At 29.8% G+C, this 17,203-nt stretch overlaps 2 protein-coding genes across 7 annotated transcripts; both read left to right on the top strand.

Annotated features, from left to right (window-relative positions):
• The first annotated feature begins 1,136 nt into the window (after nt 1-1,136).
• Nucleotides 1,137-8,296, top strand: LOC137808694 (uncharacterized). 5 transcript variants are annotated; one of them, XM_068609946.1, is made up of 10 exons: nt 1,137-1,341; nt 2,481-2,568; nt 2,764-2,912; nt 2,996-3,124; nt 3,221-3,336; nt 3,876-3,957; nt 4,721-4,780; nt 4,864-4,971; nt 6,290-6,335; nt 7,936-8,296. In XM_068609946.1, the coding sequence occupies exons 3-10, from the start codon at nt 2,838-2,840 to the stop codon at nt 8,148-8,150; spliced, it is 831 nt and encodes a 276-aa protein (XP_068466047.1). In that variant the 5' UTR covers nt 1,137-1,341; nt 2,481-2,568; nt 2,764-2,837; the 3' UTR covers nt 8,151-8,296. The 5 variants fall into 5 exon arrangements, with proteins under 5 accessions (XP_068466047.1, XP_068466050.1, XP_068466049.1 ...); XM_068609949.1 differs by having other exon boundaries at nt 1,164-1,341; nt 3,280-3,336; XM_068609947.1 differs by lacking the exon at nt 1,137-1,341 and adding an exon at nt 1,363-1,787.
• A 6,167-nt stretch (nt 8,297-14,463) lies between these two features.
• LOC137808693 (transcription factor bHLH61-like) lies at nt 14,464-16,229 on the top strand. Of its 2 annotated transcripts, none has more exons than XM_068609945.1 (4): nt 14,464-15,121; nt 15,315-15,470; nt 15,577-15,744; nt 15,825-16,229. In XM_068609945.1, the coding sequence occupies exons 1-4, from the start codon at nt 14,552-14,554 to the stop codon at nt 15,909-15,911; spliced, it is 981 nt and encodes a 326-aa protein (XP_068466046.1). In that variant the 5' UTR covers nt 14,464-14,551; the 3' UTR covers nt 15,912-16,229. The 2 variants fall into 2 exon arrangements, with proteins under 2 accessions (XP_068466046.1, XP_068466045.1); XM_068609944.1 differs by having other exon boundaries at nt 15,315-15,488.
• Nucleotides 16,230-17,203: the final 974 nt, after the last annotated feature.

The following is a 17,203-nucleotide window of genomic DNA, read 5'->3' as shown; positions in this document are numbered from 1 at the left end:
GAAGCAAAAGTCTCAATAAAACATGATATTATTTGGATAAATAAAATGAAGTATACTTTGGTTCATACCTTTTTCTTTTCGTGTATATTAATTATAAAAAGTCAATTTTAATCCTTTTAAAATTGTTAAATATAATTTTAAATGAAATATAATTTCACATTTTTAAATAATCTCAGCATTCATGCACTTTCATACTCCTTCTAGTTGCACCTTTTGAGAGATAGTTTCATCCACCTCCATACATTTTTCTTTCCATGTAACTCCATATTAATTATAAAAAGTCAGTTTTAACCATTTTAAAATTGTTAAATAATTCTAAATGAAACATAATCTCACATTTTTAAATAATCTCAACACTCATGTACCTTCATACCTCCTTTCTAACCGCAACGTTTGATAAATAAGTTCCATCATTTGCCTATTTTAATTTACTTTATAAGATAAATCTGCATTTACCTGAGGGTGTGAGTCTCTTGTAGTTAAAAGTTTTTCTTATTATTAAAAAATTAAAAGAATGCACCACACTTTCCATCTTATTAAAAAAAAAAAAAGGTACTGTTTAAAATAAATATGATGGTGCACAAAGAAGAAATGGAGATACAAGAGAATTTCCTTAAACAAAAATGTCCCCGAAGAGTCTTATCTTTGAAGCATATTTTGCAACAATTTTTTTAGTTTTTTAATTAATTAGGAGAAAAACTGTGCTTATAAGCACCATTTTAATTATTATTTTTTTGAAATTATGTTAAAAAATGCGAGTTTATTTATTTTTTATTTTTTTAATGCCAAAAATATGTATTTAAGTATAATTTTAATTTCTTTTATATTTTACTTAAAATTGTGCCTTTCTTATAAATATAAAAAATATAAAATATTATAAAGAATGGTTTAAAGGAGGATTTTAGGATTGCATGTTTTATTTATCTGTTAAAATTACAAAAATTACAACTAAAAATGTTAAAAAATAATTCACAATACAATACTGTAAGAGAGAAAAATTAATACAGAATTTTCAATGGATAGTTTATATTATAGACATATATTTTTTATAGGTAAATTTTATAATTATGGAAAAGACTCAGTCTTTTGGAAGGAACACTCACGGATAATTAGTAAATTTGGGTGATCAATAATATAAAATTTCCCATTAATATAGAGTTAGTGAAAATATCAAATACAGAGGGATAAATAAATATGACTGGGAAAAAGTAAATATTCATGTATTCATGATGATAGAGCATTAGAATTTTTAATAGTGTTACTTTTGGGTCCAAACTGAATCAATCCCCTTGGTCTCATCAGATCCATGGTCACAACCTAACTCCTCATCGAATAGCCAAGGTAACACTTCTTCTGTCTTTCGATTGAAACAGTTCATACACAAATTAGGGTTTACTTTTTAAGATACCTTCGATTTCTGTTTTTGGTGTCTCCACATCAGTCAATTGCTTGCCATTGGTGCTTCTTCTGATCCGGAGTCGCTTGCGTCCTTGTTGTCTAATTTCTCTGTCACTGTGCCCACATTGTTCTTGGTTTCTGGTTTTTTAGTTTCCCGGTTTAATATATATAATATATGTGTAAAATTTGTATAACGGGTTAGGAATAAAAGAATTTTGTTTGTTCATATATTACCATTAGAATCCTGTACCACCATTTTTTTTTAGTTTACACGCTTCTTTATCAGCTTCAAAGACATCATATTTTGTGTTGATTTAGTTGCTGACTTGACCTTCCAAAGTTGTTTGGTTTCCAAGCCTGCCTTCATTTTTTACCCAAAAAAACTAAAGGTAGGGCCTAATATGTTGCTTTATAGTTTGACATTTTTTTTCTCCAGGGCATTGATTTGGTGAATAAGATTACTAATTTCTTTTTTTGGTTATTTGTGTACTTTGTCTTTCTGTTGATAGCTTCAGTTTTCTTTTGGTTGGTAATGTTGTTATAGTTCTGGCTGCAACATAAGATCTTGTTTTATTAACATGGATTGATTCCACATATAAGAAGTGTAATTATCTTTCTTCATTATTATGGATTTTGCAAATGGGATAGTTATTTCGATCGAAAGTAGTAAGAGAAGCAAAGCTTTGGAATGGGTCATGGTTCAGCCCAGGGGAAAAGATTAATATGTATGTGCAATCCAAACTGTAGGAAAAGCTTCTATAGTTTATTCAGACTGAAGGTATAGTGGTGTCATTCTCCTAATAGGATGACTTTAAACTCGGAATTTTAAGTTTGCTGTTAGGAGAGCCAAACCACAGAAGCTAGTCATTGCAGTAGGATAGCCCATAATCTCGTGGGATAGCCATAGTTGTGGATTTAGTGACCGAGAGTTTTTCCTTTGATAGATAGTTTGTGAAACTACATGTTTCCTTGTGCTATTATGTTATTTGAAATTTTCTGTTTTCGAAATAAAATAATGTTGATTTTCTTGGTTCATGATACACATTTCTGTGTAATATTCTTTTTTTTTGTAAAAATGACAGCTGCTATTATGACGTGATTTAGACTTGAGCATGGGCAGTGTTGATACTTTGATCAAACAAAATCAAAGAAGGGTATTAATTATCAAAGGTGTGAAATTTGCACCTTGTGTTAGACCTAGTAATGCATTTGAAGTAAAATGCTCTTCCTGTTGTCAATAGAGTGTAACATGTTATTTGACTAATGAATTTCTGTTTTATAATTTCAATGTAAGGCCCTCCATTTCTATCCGTTACCCTATTTATAACGAACATGACTCATGTGAACATGTTTATGCCTTTGTAGTTTATAAGTTGTGGGAAAGAAGCAACCAATTTCATCCAAAGCTCAGTTGACAGTTGCATTGTTTGAGATAGAAGATGCTTCCAAGGGAATTATTGACCAGATTCATTCAAAAATCCTCCACTGTTTCTCCTTTCCAATTCAATCAACAGGCATACTATTTTATTTTTGCTGCTCTAATGTTCTGTTCTGTTTCAAAATCTATGCTTATCTCAAGGGTTTGGAAATTTTGCAGAGAGCATTGCATAGCAGGAATAAGAAAGCATTGGAGCTCATTGCTAAAGGCTGGAATGCTTTGAAGGAGGTTGATAGAGTAATAGATTATTGCGAGCTCAATGATAAGCGCCTCATTCCTCTTCTCAGGGTAATGAATGTTTTATCCACCTATAGCTATTTGCTTCTTATTTGAGATTTCATACAAGAAAAACGAATAAGTTACTTATTTGAGGTACAATGTTAGACAGCTAAGGATAATTTTGAGCTTGCTTTGGAAGCTGATAACACCAATACCCATGCTAGGTATTGGTTGTCCAGATTGCATATGAAGTACCATGTTCCAGGAGCTAATAAAGCTGTGTAAGTGAATTCTTTCTCCTCATCTTATATTTCTCTTCCTGCTCCTGATATACTCCATTAAGTGCAGAATTCCTATGCCACAGAATTCTATTTCTATTATTTATTTTAAATTAATAAGCATGGAACCCATGATTCCCTAGAAAATTGTTCGTTCAAGTCGGGCTACTTTACAATGTGAACTTAGCTGAGTAGCAAACCACAAGGACTAAGTAGACATTAGATTTGGAAAGGAACAGCTAAATACATTTACAAATCTCATTTTGCATAGTATAATGAAACAGTTTTTGAGAAATTCTCATGATTTTTTCTTTTTGTCATCAATGATGAATGACCTCCCCTTTTGAGGTTTTATTATTTAATTTTCTTTATCATTTTTTAAACAGTTTTGTTGACTGTGTAGTATACCTATCCACTGACCAATGATGACTATTTTGAGTTGTTTTGTGCTTGGTTGTTTTACTGAAGACACGTAAAAAATACTACCAATTCTACCTACCATGAATTCATGATCGGATTTTCCCTTTCCCCCATGCAAACAGAGGGGCAGCGTTATTGGTAGAAGCAGCAGAAATGGGTGATGCCGATGCACAGTATGCATTGGGCTGTCATTTAAGAGTTGAGGTGAGGGCACTCTTAACCTTTATATTGTGATGAAATCAAATAAGTATATACATAGCAAGCTTTGCTAACTGAGTTTATGATTATAATCATTTGTCGATGCTTCCTTGAATCACTTAACGAACGACTACCATTAATTTACTATTAGTTTCTTGTTTATTTTCTTTTCTGATTATGAAGCACCACTTCTTTAATTTACTTCACAGATCTGATATTGATACATATGAGACAAAATCATGTATAAGATGAGACAAAACCCTTAATGAACCAAAAATAGAAATTGTCCTCCTTCTGGATAATTTCTAGAAAGGACTGTGATTGATACTATTCCTATTTGTTTTTAATAATATTCAAGAAGTATTTCTCAAATTGGATCTACAAAAGTGGAATTATATATTAATGTTTTATGAATTTTTATACATATTTATATATTTACTCATCTTATATATATAGTATTCTATATATTTGTAGAATAATTAGCCCCGTATCAAATACATATCAGATACATATAGTCTTTATTCGTCATATATATATATATATATATACATTTGTTTGTATGTAGTATGTATGCATAGTTTGTTTTGTGTGTTTGTGTTAAATTTCTACGAAGTACAGTAGGAAATTTCTACCATGTAATCTTCTTCACTCTCGAATGAGTTTTTCCATATTTACATTATTGGATACATTGCGAAGTATGAAGATGCAGAGAACTCTTTAGTTTTTTTTTTACTAAAATATTTTCTTAAAAATATAATTTGGGAGACAGAATGATTATGTCTACTCTGATCAACAAGCATTTTATTATTTGGAGAAAGCTGTCGACCAGGTACGTGACTTTATGGAAGGTGTCTTCTTACCATGATTTAAGAATGCTCATCTAAACCTTACCTGGACTATGCTATGTTCTAGTTGCATCCAGGTGCTCTATACCTTTTGGGTGCTGTATATTTGACAGGCGACTGTGTCAAGAAAGATATTGCTTCTGCTTTGTGGTGTTTCCACAGAGCATCTGAGAAGGTAATAAGAAACAAAATATACCAATAAATCAAACTTAAGCTACTGGTCTTCGATAAAATGCTTGCATCTGGTTCTTTTCACTACTGTTGTTTTCTTTATGCTCTTTTCTCATCTGTCTGGTCAATTAGACTTTGAGTTCAACGTATATTGGAATTCAGATATCATTTGATCTTATATGCTGTTATGGTTAGTTAATTTGGTTCACACACTTGAATTTAGAGATGACCAAAACTCAGCGAGCTTCATCTTAGCTGAAGTATATGTATATATATAAAATATCAAAGAAGAAGAAGGGTACACAGCCTATGTTCCTTAACCTGAAGCTAGGTACACCTCAAAACACCTTTTACAAAACCTGGACAACAAAATAGTTATTGCAACACGCTCCTTCAAGCTTGAGCATATAAATTGTATGCCTTTCGCTTACAAAATAGATTTTAACCTTACAAACCGACTTTATAAAGTGAGGTTTACATATTATTATTTGACTATATCTCTAGTTGATAATGAGATCTCTAACACACACTCTCACACATCGAGAAGTGGACATCTTGAGCATGAAATAGTGGGGGACCCGATACTGGGTAACATGTAGGCCCAACAAATTTTAGATACCATCTTAGAAAATGAACGGTCAATGTTGTGGTTGATAAGTGCTCGACTAAAATGCAATGATACGATACATGTACCAGATGCACGTATCTAACACAGTGATTTGTTTGTTTCATCTTAGAAAATATAGGATATGATACATTCAAATATGTTTATAGTATGTATATGCATATATATAATTATAAAAATAAAATAAATGCTATTGTAATTTTTTTAAAACCATATTAAAATTGAAAATCATTATTAAATATGATCCAAATTAATCTTTCAAAACTCTAACGTGTATACAAATTATAGTTTTATACGAACAAGTGATGAGAGTGAGAGTTGCCTGTATCAACATTTATCAACACTTGTTTTTTAATTAAGTGGTACTCAACATTTATCAGCATATTAGTATATGTTTCTCGTGATTAGGCTTTACCTAGCTAATGACTGTGTATTTAATTGCTTCAGAACGATCTACAACGATAATACATCCTCTTTTAGTCAATTTTAGCACTTAATGTTGCACTTTAAAAGTTTTATTATTCGAAGAGAAAAATTGCACCTGAATATATTGTCCTTGAAAATTGTGTGGCCCTCTTAATCTAGAAAAGTTCAACCCAAATAGAGGTTTATTGCCTTTGTGCCATTTGCACGTGAAAACAAGTGTTTACCTGCTTTTTTCAAGAGTTTTCTTAGGTTTCTGGTTTTACTCATGTAGGGCCATGCTGGAGCAGCTATAGCATATGGATCTCTTCTTCTTAAAGGTAACCTTTATCATTCTATGTTACTCTCCACTTCCGATCCCCCAATTATGTGGTTTATATATCATTGTTACAGTCGACCTTATGGTCGTAGTAAGAACATAATTTTTATTTCTAATTTTTTACACCATGACTAATAATTTTCATTTTATTTAAACCGCTTCATTCAATTTTTCTTCTTCTATCTTTAGTTCAATTCTTATACTACAAACTATTCTAATAACAAATGTTACAATGCCAACATTTTTTTACCCTTAAATTATTTTTTATTTGTTCCTTGTCTTAAACCAATTCCATTTTAATCTAAACATGTTTAATTAAATATTTTCAATTTCTTTCTTTATAATATAAAATTACACTTTATATTTTCACTCATTGCATTCTTTTAAATCCTTCCAAAATTTTATTCCACTAAAAATTTTAAATTTTCTTCTATTTTTACATTTTCTACAAACCCCAATTATATTCCCCTTACCTAGAAATAAAGAATAATAGACGAGAAAAGATAACAAGTAAACAATAAAATTGAATGTTCAGTTCTATAGGAAATAGAAATTAGAAAAAAAATTGAAAATTTTATAATTTGATTGAAATAAGAAATAAATTGTATGTTTGGATAATATAATTCCCATTATATCCTTTCACTTTATACAACAATACAATATAATTTTTTACATTTTTTAATCTTTGCCCAACTTCTTCCACTCTATCTATCTTCTCTTCCAGACTAAATTTAAGTGATATTTGTTCATTATCCCCACCAAACATGGAATGAGTGTTGAGTCTATAATATAAAGCAGCCGCAGAACATGTAGAATGTCCATATAAATGTATCTCGCGAAAAAGTAGTTTTTACGAGTAAGTAAAAAACATAGGTTGTTGATATACAATTAAGTAGTGTCAAATACGTTATAGAAATAATTGACTGATTTCCTTTAAATACGTGTTGTTCCGTGCAAAGAGGAGATTTAGGATTTACATACTGAACATCAATAATATTAAAGCTGCAATGTGATTTTTTTTTCCAGTGTGTTGACGGAGGGAGATTTCTTTTTAAATACAAGTTCATGTTAATTTATTTTGTATGTACTATCTTTTTGAAGAGAAATTTTAACAATTTCTCACAGTTTAAGTAATATAGATGCTACTTTTTTAACAATAAAGATAGGGGGAAAGGGCTATGACTCATAATTGAAGACGGAAAACCACAATAGTGGTAGTGGTGAAGAAGCTCGCACAAACACATCACACAAAACCCAGAAATTAAAAACTAAAAATTGAATGTGTTCGCTCCCCTCAAGATTTTCACAAATTTAGGATACAATTAGAGAAGGATAAAGTTGAAAACCAGTTAATTAATGTCTTCATGTGTTTTATAAAGTGACAATTTCCAATTTGAGATTGATTTATGGAGTACCTATGAACCTGTTTGCATTTTAATCTGTCACATAGAAGCAAGGAATTTTAGATATTCTTATTACTTTCTTTGTAGTGACAGAAGTTGTGCAAAAAGCTGGTTTTTTATGCTAGCTTCTCTTCAGTTGCACACAACTTTTCATTATCCTGTATAGTGGTACTGATAAAAGAAAATATTGTGGGTCAGGTGTTGAGGTTCCAGAATCGTTAATAAAGTTCAGTTTGAAGAGAGGTGCAGCAGCTCATAGACGAGGGAAGAGTAAGGGAAGTCTTGCAATTGAGCCTGTAGAGATGGCAAGAGAAAAGTTTCAAATAGCAGCAAAAGCAGGGTGTGAGCTTGGATTCAAATGGCTTGCAAGGTTAGAGGAGGAAGAGAGACGAGCACTCACTGAAGGACATTGACATGAGATTGAGAAGTGTTGTGCTTTTTGTAGCACAACCTCGTACCAATGATATCATTATGTATCTAGTTATTGATTAAAAACAATAAAGCAGATTTTGAGAGATAGTTATTAATTTATAAAAAAATATTTTACTACATTGAATCACTCAAAGTTTTCATTTAATTTTTTTAATTTAAACAGCAGATTTTAATATATATTTTTAAAGACTTAATTAATTTTTTAAGAATAAAAGTAATATAATCGATATAAAATATGAATATTTATTACTTAAATAGAAAATTTATAAATAGAAAAAGTTAATTATTTAAGCTTTTTTAGAAATCACCAAGACTCTAAAACATTTTCTCTATACCTTACATGGGAGTTTATCTTAGGAATTTTATAAATAAAATTATTTTAAAAAAATTTAAGAAAAAATAATAAATATATATAAATCACCAACACTCTAAAACATTTTCTCTACATCTTAGGAATCTTAAAAAAAATATTTTAAAAAATTATAGGAAAAAAATATAAATATATATAATGTTTGTATGTAATAATATTAAAATATTTACTAATTAATGTAACTGTTAAAAAGAAATGTTATATATTTCGTTTCCTTCATTTCTTTTCTACTCTCAAATCTAGTATGAATAGAAAAGAAAGAAAGAAATTGGAGAAAAAGAAATGTCCCAAAAGCGGTTTTTGGATATTGTGGGCGCTTTCTGCTGTTTTAATTATAATGATTTGTACCACACCATCACCTCTCCATAACTAGAAAATGGTAGAACCTATGTCTAAGCTTCTATTCTTACTCATCACTCAAAATGTCTAAGCTTCTATCTCATGGATGTCTACTTAAGGAAGTTCGAAGATAAAATCATAATCAGTCAATTAATTATCAGATAAAATCACTCTACTTACCGATTAAAGAAATCATTTATTTATAGTGATTGTTGTTGGACTTTAATTTGATTGGACTGATTATATTTTGGATCTATTTATTAAACTTTAATACAATATTATTTTATTATATTATTTATTTATATTATTTTAATTTTTAGGTCTGATCAGTATACTATTTAACATAATTTATTTATTTTAATAAATTTTTTAAATTTTTATTTATTTTGATAATTGACGTATAAAATTTCACTCGTTAAAAAATCCGATTGAAATATCATTTAAGTGCGGTTCAAATTTTTTTTGTGACTTTCTTTTTTGTCTTTGTATCTCTCTGACATCCATTTCATTCTTCCTTTTTATATTCTGTTTATCTCTGTTACTAAAGTTTATTGTAAGCACTTGTGAATGTGGTAATATAAAAACAATATATATAGTTAAAAAAATGTCTTATAAATAGAAGAATACAAAAATTTAAAATCAATGTCTATATTTGTCATTTTATACTTATAAGCTACCTTAATGGATTAATAGTTTTAAGATAACAACGTTTTTTTCATTTTTAGCTAATTTTTACATTAATTTAATTAAATATAACTGTATTTTTTTTATAGAATTGAATTAGATTTAAAAGTTTACTTCTTAATATATATATTTTTTTAAAAAAATAAAAAAAATAAGTTAAACTAGTTAGAACTTTTTCCAACAGCAATGATAGTCGATATTGAGGTGGGTGATTAAAAATATAAAAGTGAGTAGTAACAGATAACACACCTTTCTTTGACCTTTTCTAATCTTCAATTATCTTGAATTATCCATTGACATGAAAGGTTCTAAGAAAAGCTTAGGGTAGTACAAGGGACCAATCTAAAATAATAGTCCAAAGAGTGTTCTCGTGAGTCGTAAGAAACTTAAAAATAGCTTGAATTTTGATTTTTAGGAAAGGAAATGATGAAGGTGTATGACCCCAAAGCTGAAATCTCCTTTGAGAGCAGCACGTGAAAAGCCTTAGCAACTCATTATTCTGCTTTTTTTCTTCCCCCAACAACAACCATGCCCTTTCACATCACGTCATTCCCACCACCCAATCAACCATCTCCTCTCCTCTCATCAAATCACCCTCAAAAGGGAATCATCAACTCGTTCACTAACTTTGCAAATGCAAACCCTTTTCATCCACTTCATTAACAACATTTTTCTTTCTATAACATCCTCTTCAACCAATCAACTAATCAAATTTATTAATAACAAAATTTAAAGTTTAATTTAACTTTATTAAACTAATTTATAAGATGATTCACGTCGAAAGTGACAGTTCGTGCGTGGGATTATATATTATGAGTGGTCCGATAACGATCCGATAACAGGTGACACGATAGGTCCAACATAAACACTCGTTAGAATAGGTTCGAAATAGCTCTGATACCATATTACAGAGTGAACTTTAAGCCTAACTCAATCCCATAAAACCGGCTCATAGAGTTGAGATTTGCATCCACTTATATACAATAAAAAACTCTAATCTCTAATTAATATAAAATCTCCAACAGAAATAGGTTTGAAATTATCCTGATTCCATAAATAAAACTATCCTAACACATCGTCGTCTATATGACAATATTGAAGAGACTATAGATGTGGATCTCCAACATAATCTGTATTCTTGTGCATGATATCAGACATGGACACTTCACCGACTCTTGCTTTAGATTAGAACCTATGTAGTTCTAAGAAATTGTATTTTGTTAGATGTCACGTAATTTGGTAAGAAATATGGATATGATAAACGAAAGTGAGAAGGTTGATTGGCATTATGTTTGGTTTTGTAAACAATGATTAGCGTGTGATTGAAATGAGTTAATGATTTGGTCACATGCATTGAGTGAGTGGTTGATATTGAAGGAAGGTTTGGGCCATGGAAACAGTGTTATTACTGTTACAGCGACAGGTGAATAATTGGAAAAGGCTCGTCATCATGATTTCACCACATTCACATGTTCCCTACCTTCTCTCCTTCAAGCTATTGCACAAAATCTACACCCATCATGCATGCACATTATATATCATATCTTATAAACTTCTCCCCGTGTAATAATAATAATATATATTTTGTATCATATAGTACTTACGAAATTCATGTCTGCCTCGGGAGATGGGTAAAAATTGCAGATGGTTGAGGCAAATTATGTGAAATTTTCCGAACCTTAAAAACTGTGTTGGAGAGGAAGATGATGAGGTGAGGATGGGTTCTGGTACCATTGTTGCCAGCTCAAATGAGCTTAGAGTGTTGCACCAAAAAAGAACCTTAGGGTGCAATCATAAAAGACTGAATTTTTCCAACACCACCATTGTTTTACTAGCTAACAGAATAAATAAACAAGTGAAAGATATGAGAATAGTGTAAAAATAAAAATAAATGTTTCGTTGAAAAAAATCAAAATGAATTTTTAAGATTATTTTATGTTATACCATAAAACCGGAATCCCGAATGATCGGCCACTTAGATTGTTGTCTTGTTTTCAGTTCAACGAAAATCAGCGTCCACGCCATATCGAGACAAGAATGCTAACCTTAATTATAGAGATAGCAAAACAAGATTAACATCTACTGGACTTGATTAGATCATTATAACAGGATAAAAGAATAAATGATGATGTTATTCTGAATATTGGATTTAAAGAGAAGACAAGAAAAATTTGATAAGGAGCATCCGAATAAATTATAAATAAAATATTATTATTAGTTATTAGGATACAAATGGTATAGATAAGCTAAGCCAACTCACTATAAAAAAATAATGAAATAAAAACTAATTTTTAAAAATCAAAATAATTAGTTGTAATAGTAACTAAATTAAAGACCATTTTAAAAATTAAAAGAAAAATGGTTCTAAATTAGTTTCTATTATTGTTAAATAATTTTTAAATTGGTATCTAATTAACAATCAAAGTGTTTGCTACCAAATTTAAAAACTAAATAATTGATAGTTAAAACTTTGGTTGACCAATTTAGAAATTAATTAACAATAATATAAACTAATTTAGAAACATTTTTTTTAGTTTTTAAAATTGTCTCTAATTTAGTTACTATTGCAACTAATTATTTTGGTATTTAAAAATTATTTTTTATTTCATAATTTTCTTATAGTGACTTAATGGATTATGCTTGAATAGACGAGGTGGATTATTTCTATTCAAGTATCATCGTTAAAAATTATTATAAAATTTTAATAAAAAATTATATTTTACAACAACTTGAAGATTATTTTAAAAAACTAATATTTAAATTATTTTATTTTATTTATAATTTTGGTTATTAATTTTAGTATAATAATAAAGTATTGACGATTATGTTAAATATGTCATACATAATCTATTATTTATAAATAATTTAATTCATATTGTCATTTATTCGATAAATTTGTAAAATATTAACGTGTCGCTTGTATATTCCTCTTTCATAAGCCATATTCTTCACCTTTCTTTTGTTTTTCAAAACCACCACAATATTTGCTTAAAGAAAGAGAAGTTTCATCTCATATCAGTTTCTCTCATTCAAATTAATCATTAGAACTATATATGCATACAATAAAATAAGTTCATTTTGAAAAATGTTTTTACATAGTCTTATACAAAATTAATCTTTTTTTTTTTCTTCTCTATCTCTCGGACTCTGATATCTTGGATTTTCGGCTGCTGGATCTACTGGATTGGACTCAGTTATGTGGACTTAGACTGGTTTTTGGTTACTGGATGTAAGCTATCACCTAGCTGCTTGGTCAAGTTCAACTCTGGACTTTTAGGCTCAGGTGTTCCGATAATAAAATCATCATCAGTTTGTTCAATTATCAAATAAAAAACACTCACCTATTTATAATGTTTGTTGTTGGGCTTTTACTTTTCACATATTGCACTTATTAAATATATCTTTTAAGTGTTTTTAACTTATTTATTAAATTTTATACAATATTATTTTATTCTATTATTTATTTATATTATTTTAATTTTTAATATGCTGACACCTCACGACCTAGTAAATATCTTTTCATTATAAGATATTTTTTTATATTTTACAAGATTTTTCTAGCTAATATTTTTTGAAATTTTCAAAATCCGAGAAAACTCATTTTTTTACTAGTTTTTATGATGTTTCTTAAATCAACCTTTTATGCTTTGAAAACTTCACAATTTTGAAGAAACTAAAATACATTAAATAAAAATTAATTTCAATTTAAATTAATTTATTAATTAAAAAAACTAAAGAAGGAAATTTAAATTTATTTAATTTGAATTATTTAGATAGATTAATTTAATTACTATAAAATATATAAAAAATTATTAGATAATATTTATCAATTAAAAATATGACTCAGTAATACTTTTCAATGATTTTTGTCAATTGTTATTAAAAGATATTATTTTCAGTTAATATTACTCACAACTACTTTGCTTGACATTGGTTGATTTATTTTTTAATCAACTTTGGACAAAAAATAATAGTGGTGGTTTTGATCTAAAATTAAATCCTATAGGAATAAAAAAAAACTATTAAAACCATATTGAATATGGATCAAGAGATGATCATGGGCTGCATTGCTAAAAAGAAAGTAAATAATGTCAATAGAAAAATAACTTTTATTAAATTCATCTAAAAAAATCGTGAACATTGAGTTTGTAAAATAGGCTCATTAACATTGATAAAAAAAAATATTAGGTAGGATCCTCTAAATTATAGAGAGAAAATAAAAAATTGTGTGATGAGAGAAAGAAATAAGAGTTTTTTTAAATGAAAAGAAGTTAAAGACAATAAAGGACGACAATAAAGAGTTTTTTTACATAATTTTTTTAAACTAAAATCATGAGGTTTGATAACAATTTCAGTATAACTTTTAATCTAAAATAAAAATCTTCTTAATGAATAACGACATGAGAAAAAGAGAAATCATAATATATATATATATATATATATAATTGATAAGACTTTCATACACTAAAAACATGTTTAGTTTGCTCGTAGCTCTCCCAAAATCGTGTATTTTTTTTATAACAATAATTTTTTAGTTATGCTAATGAAATGTTTGGTGCGACAAGTATTCAACATCATGAAATAAGTATATAGTAAAAAAATTTAAGACAATATAAAAATATTATTATTATGAGAGTGCGGGTTGAATATTTTACATTGGCTAATAAATATACTTTTAATTATGTAAAATATATAGTAAGTTGATTTTGGTTTTAATTCTCACTCCTTTTTACATTTTATAAAATTTGAAATTATTGGTTTTAGCTGTTTTAAAATGAATAATAATGTTGGTTTTTGGTCGATGTGAAATATTTATTATTTTGAAATTTAGAATTGAAAGGAAATTGAATTACTAATAGTAAAAAATTATGGGTACTCTGAGGCATTATTTAAAGTGTTTTTAAGTTGGGAAAACAATATTGGTTGGTAAGGTCACAGTCTGAGACTGTGTTCCCTCTGCAGCAGAGAAAGAAGAGAAGGGAAGAAAAAATGGAGCTTTCTCAGCTTGGTTTCCTTGATGAATTGGTAGCTCCAAGAAGAGATACATGGAATGCTTTCTCCACTGGTTTCTTGGACCTGTTGTCTAATGGTTGGACTTTTGATACTTTTCTTGAGAACCCATCTTTGGCCACCTCAAACTCTCTATTTGGTGCATTTTCAGCACCATTAGACCGCAGATCTGAATGCCCTTTCATCAATGATGTACCACCATACCCATTTGCAGATGGCTTTGCAATGCCATTGCCAGAGCTTCACCCTGGGAACGATGATCCCCCACCTCCACTCCCACCCACAATGGAGGATAAAGAGATTGCCTTTCATGACAACAACAACAACAGCAACAACTTTGAAGAAACCAAGGGTGTCTGCAAAGTTGAGGAACAGGGCTCAGAAATTCCACTCTTCAACATAGGCATGTCTGATGATGGAGAGAGAAAACCCAAGACCAAAAAGCTAGAGGGGCAGCCCTCAAAGAATCTCATGGCAGAAAGGAGGAGAAGAAAGCGTCTCAATGACCGTCTTTCCATGCTTAGGTCAATAGTCCCCAAAATCAGCAAGGTGATTTCCAAAAGAAAGTCTTTTGCTTTTTTTAAACCCTGACTTTTCCCTGTCTGAATCAGTGTAAATGAAATTGGAATTCTCATGTTTGGCTTACATCCATAACATAACCCGTACTTGGTTTTTTTGTTTTGTTTTTTTCTTCTTGATTTGCTGTGTAACACACTGAATTGAGCAATATCAACTTTAACAGATGGACAGAACCTCTATTCTTGGGGATACTATAGACTATATGAAAGAGCTTTTGGAAAGGATTGGTAAGTTGCAAGAGGAAGAGGTGGAAGGGGGCACAAGTCAGATTAATCTGTTGGGCATTTCAAAGGAACAAATCAAGCCAAATGAAGCAATGGTAAGAAACTCCCCCAAGGTACTCTACCAAACCAAACCAAACCAAACCAAACCCCATGACTTAAAGCATAATCACAGACCCAGTTTCTAAACAAATGTATTTGCAGTTTGATGTTGAAAGGAGAGACCAAGACACTAGGATCAGCATTTGCTGTGCCACAAAGCCTGGATTGCTACTATCAACCGTCAATACATTAGAAGCATTAGGCCTTGAGATTCAGCAATGTGTTGTAAGCAGCTTCAATGACTTTTCAATGGAAGCATCTTGTTCTGAGGTTTGTATCCTATTTGGTCCTTACAATCTTAATTACATGCTTGAAACTCTACCAGAAACTTACTCTTTTCATGGTCATAGGTAGGTGATCAGAGAAATTGCATTGGCCCCGAGGAGATAAAACAATCACTATTCAGAAATGCAGGGTTTGTTGGGAAATGTCTCTAGGAGGAGAAAGATGGAAAATTGATAAAACAATTTGCAGATGGTGTTAAAGAAGCAACTTTCTTTCTTTAGTTTGTAATCCATGGAATTAGGGAAGTAGAAGTTTTAGTGAGATTCAAAATAAGTTGGCTTTGATTGACGATTTCCTTCTTAAAGCCTCACCCTGTGTTTTAACATATATACTGGGGGGCTATCCTTTAGTACAACATGCTGCAATTTCACCTTTTGGAAAAAAGTGTGTTCTTTTATAATGAAGAAGAATCATTGCAAAGCCCACAATTAAGTGGAATCAATAACATGGTAACGTGATTTTTGCTGTGACTCTAATGCTAAGTCAACCATAAAGTAAAGCCCATTACAAACCAACAATCATACTATGGTTACTGTTTTGGTAAGTATTCATTTCCTCTTGATTTCTGGTGAAGTATTTAGGTTTGTTTTTCATATATGACCATGATCACTTATTTTGTTTCTTTTCTTTTGGCTACATTATAATCCATCCATTACTGGTTTGTGGTCAAATAATTAGTTTCAACAATCGAAGCTCCTGTTTGGATATATTAACTCTTAATAAGTACTAATGAAATAAAAAATAAACGGAAATAAAGTGAATTATACTTTTCTATAGGTAAAATCAAGAAGTAAAGAAAGGTGCTGAACATTCTACATGTTGCCATGTAGATTCTCCTCTACCAAAAGCTTGAAACCGCAGCTGAAGCTTCTACTGCAACATGTGAATCTGCGTAACATAGAGGTTAGGAAGATAACATAAAAGGTCTCGTACCTGCATATTAGTACACAGTTATTGCCGTAAAAACAACTTTGCGAGCATTCAAACTGCAACGTATGTAGACATGGAGTTGTTCATAAATCAGTGTTCAAAGGAAAACATCAATAATTAGTAATACATTTTTAATTACTGTACCTAATAATAAAGGGTCTGTCTATATTCTTAATCTTACCTAATAATAAAGGGTCTAGGTTCATAGTAATAATATAAATAAGTAGATATTTTAAAAATCAGGAATGTTATCATTTAATACTAAATAGAAAAATATTATTTTCACACTCACTTTTTGCATAGTTCTAAATTACACTTTTCAAATGATAGAGGTTATGAAATGTAAAAGAGTATTTTTGTCATTTAAAGAGGTGTAATTTGGAGCAAGAGGAGTCAAATTACCATTGTTCATACTAAATATACTGAATGTTGAATACTAAAATCTCACTTGAAAGTTAGATTACTTTATCGGTACCAAAATCTCACTTGAAAGTTAGAGTACTTCAGTACTTTT

This window comes from Phaseolus vulgaris, chromosome 3 (genome assembly GCF_000499845.2).
Source record: "Phaseolus vulgaris cultivar G19833 chromosome 3, P. vulgaris v2.0, whole genome shotgun sequence".
Classification (NCBI taxonomy): domain Eukaryota; kingdom Viridiplantae; phylum Streptophyta; class Magnoliopsida; order Fabales; family Fabaceae; genus Phaseolus; species Phaseolus vulgaris.
Note: the sequence above shows the minus strand (reverse complement) of the source record. Positions and strands in the feature narration are given on the sequence as shown.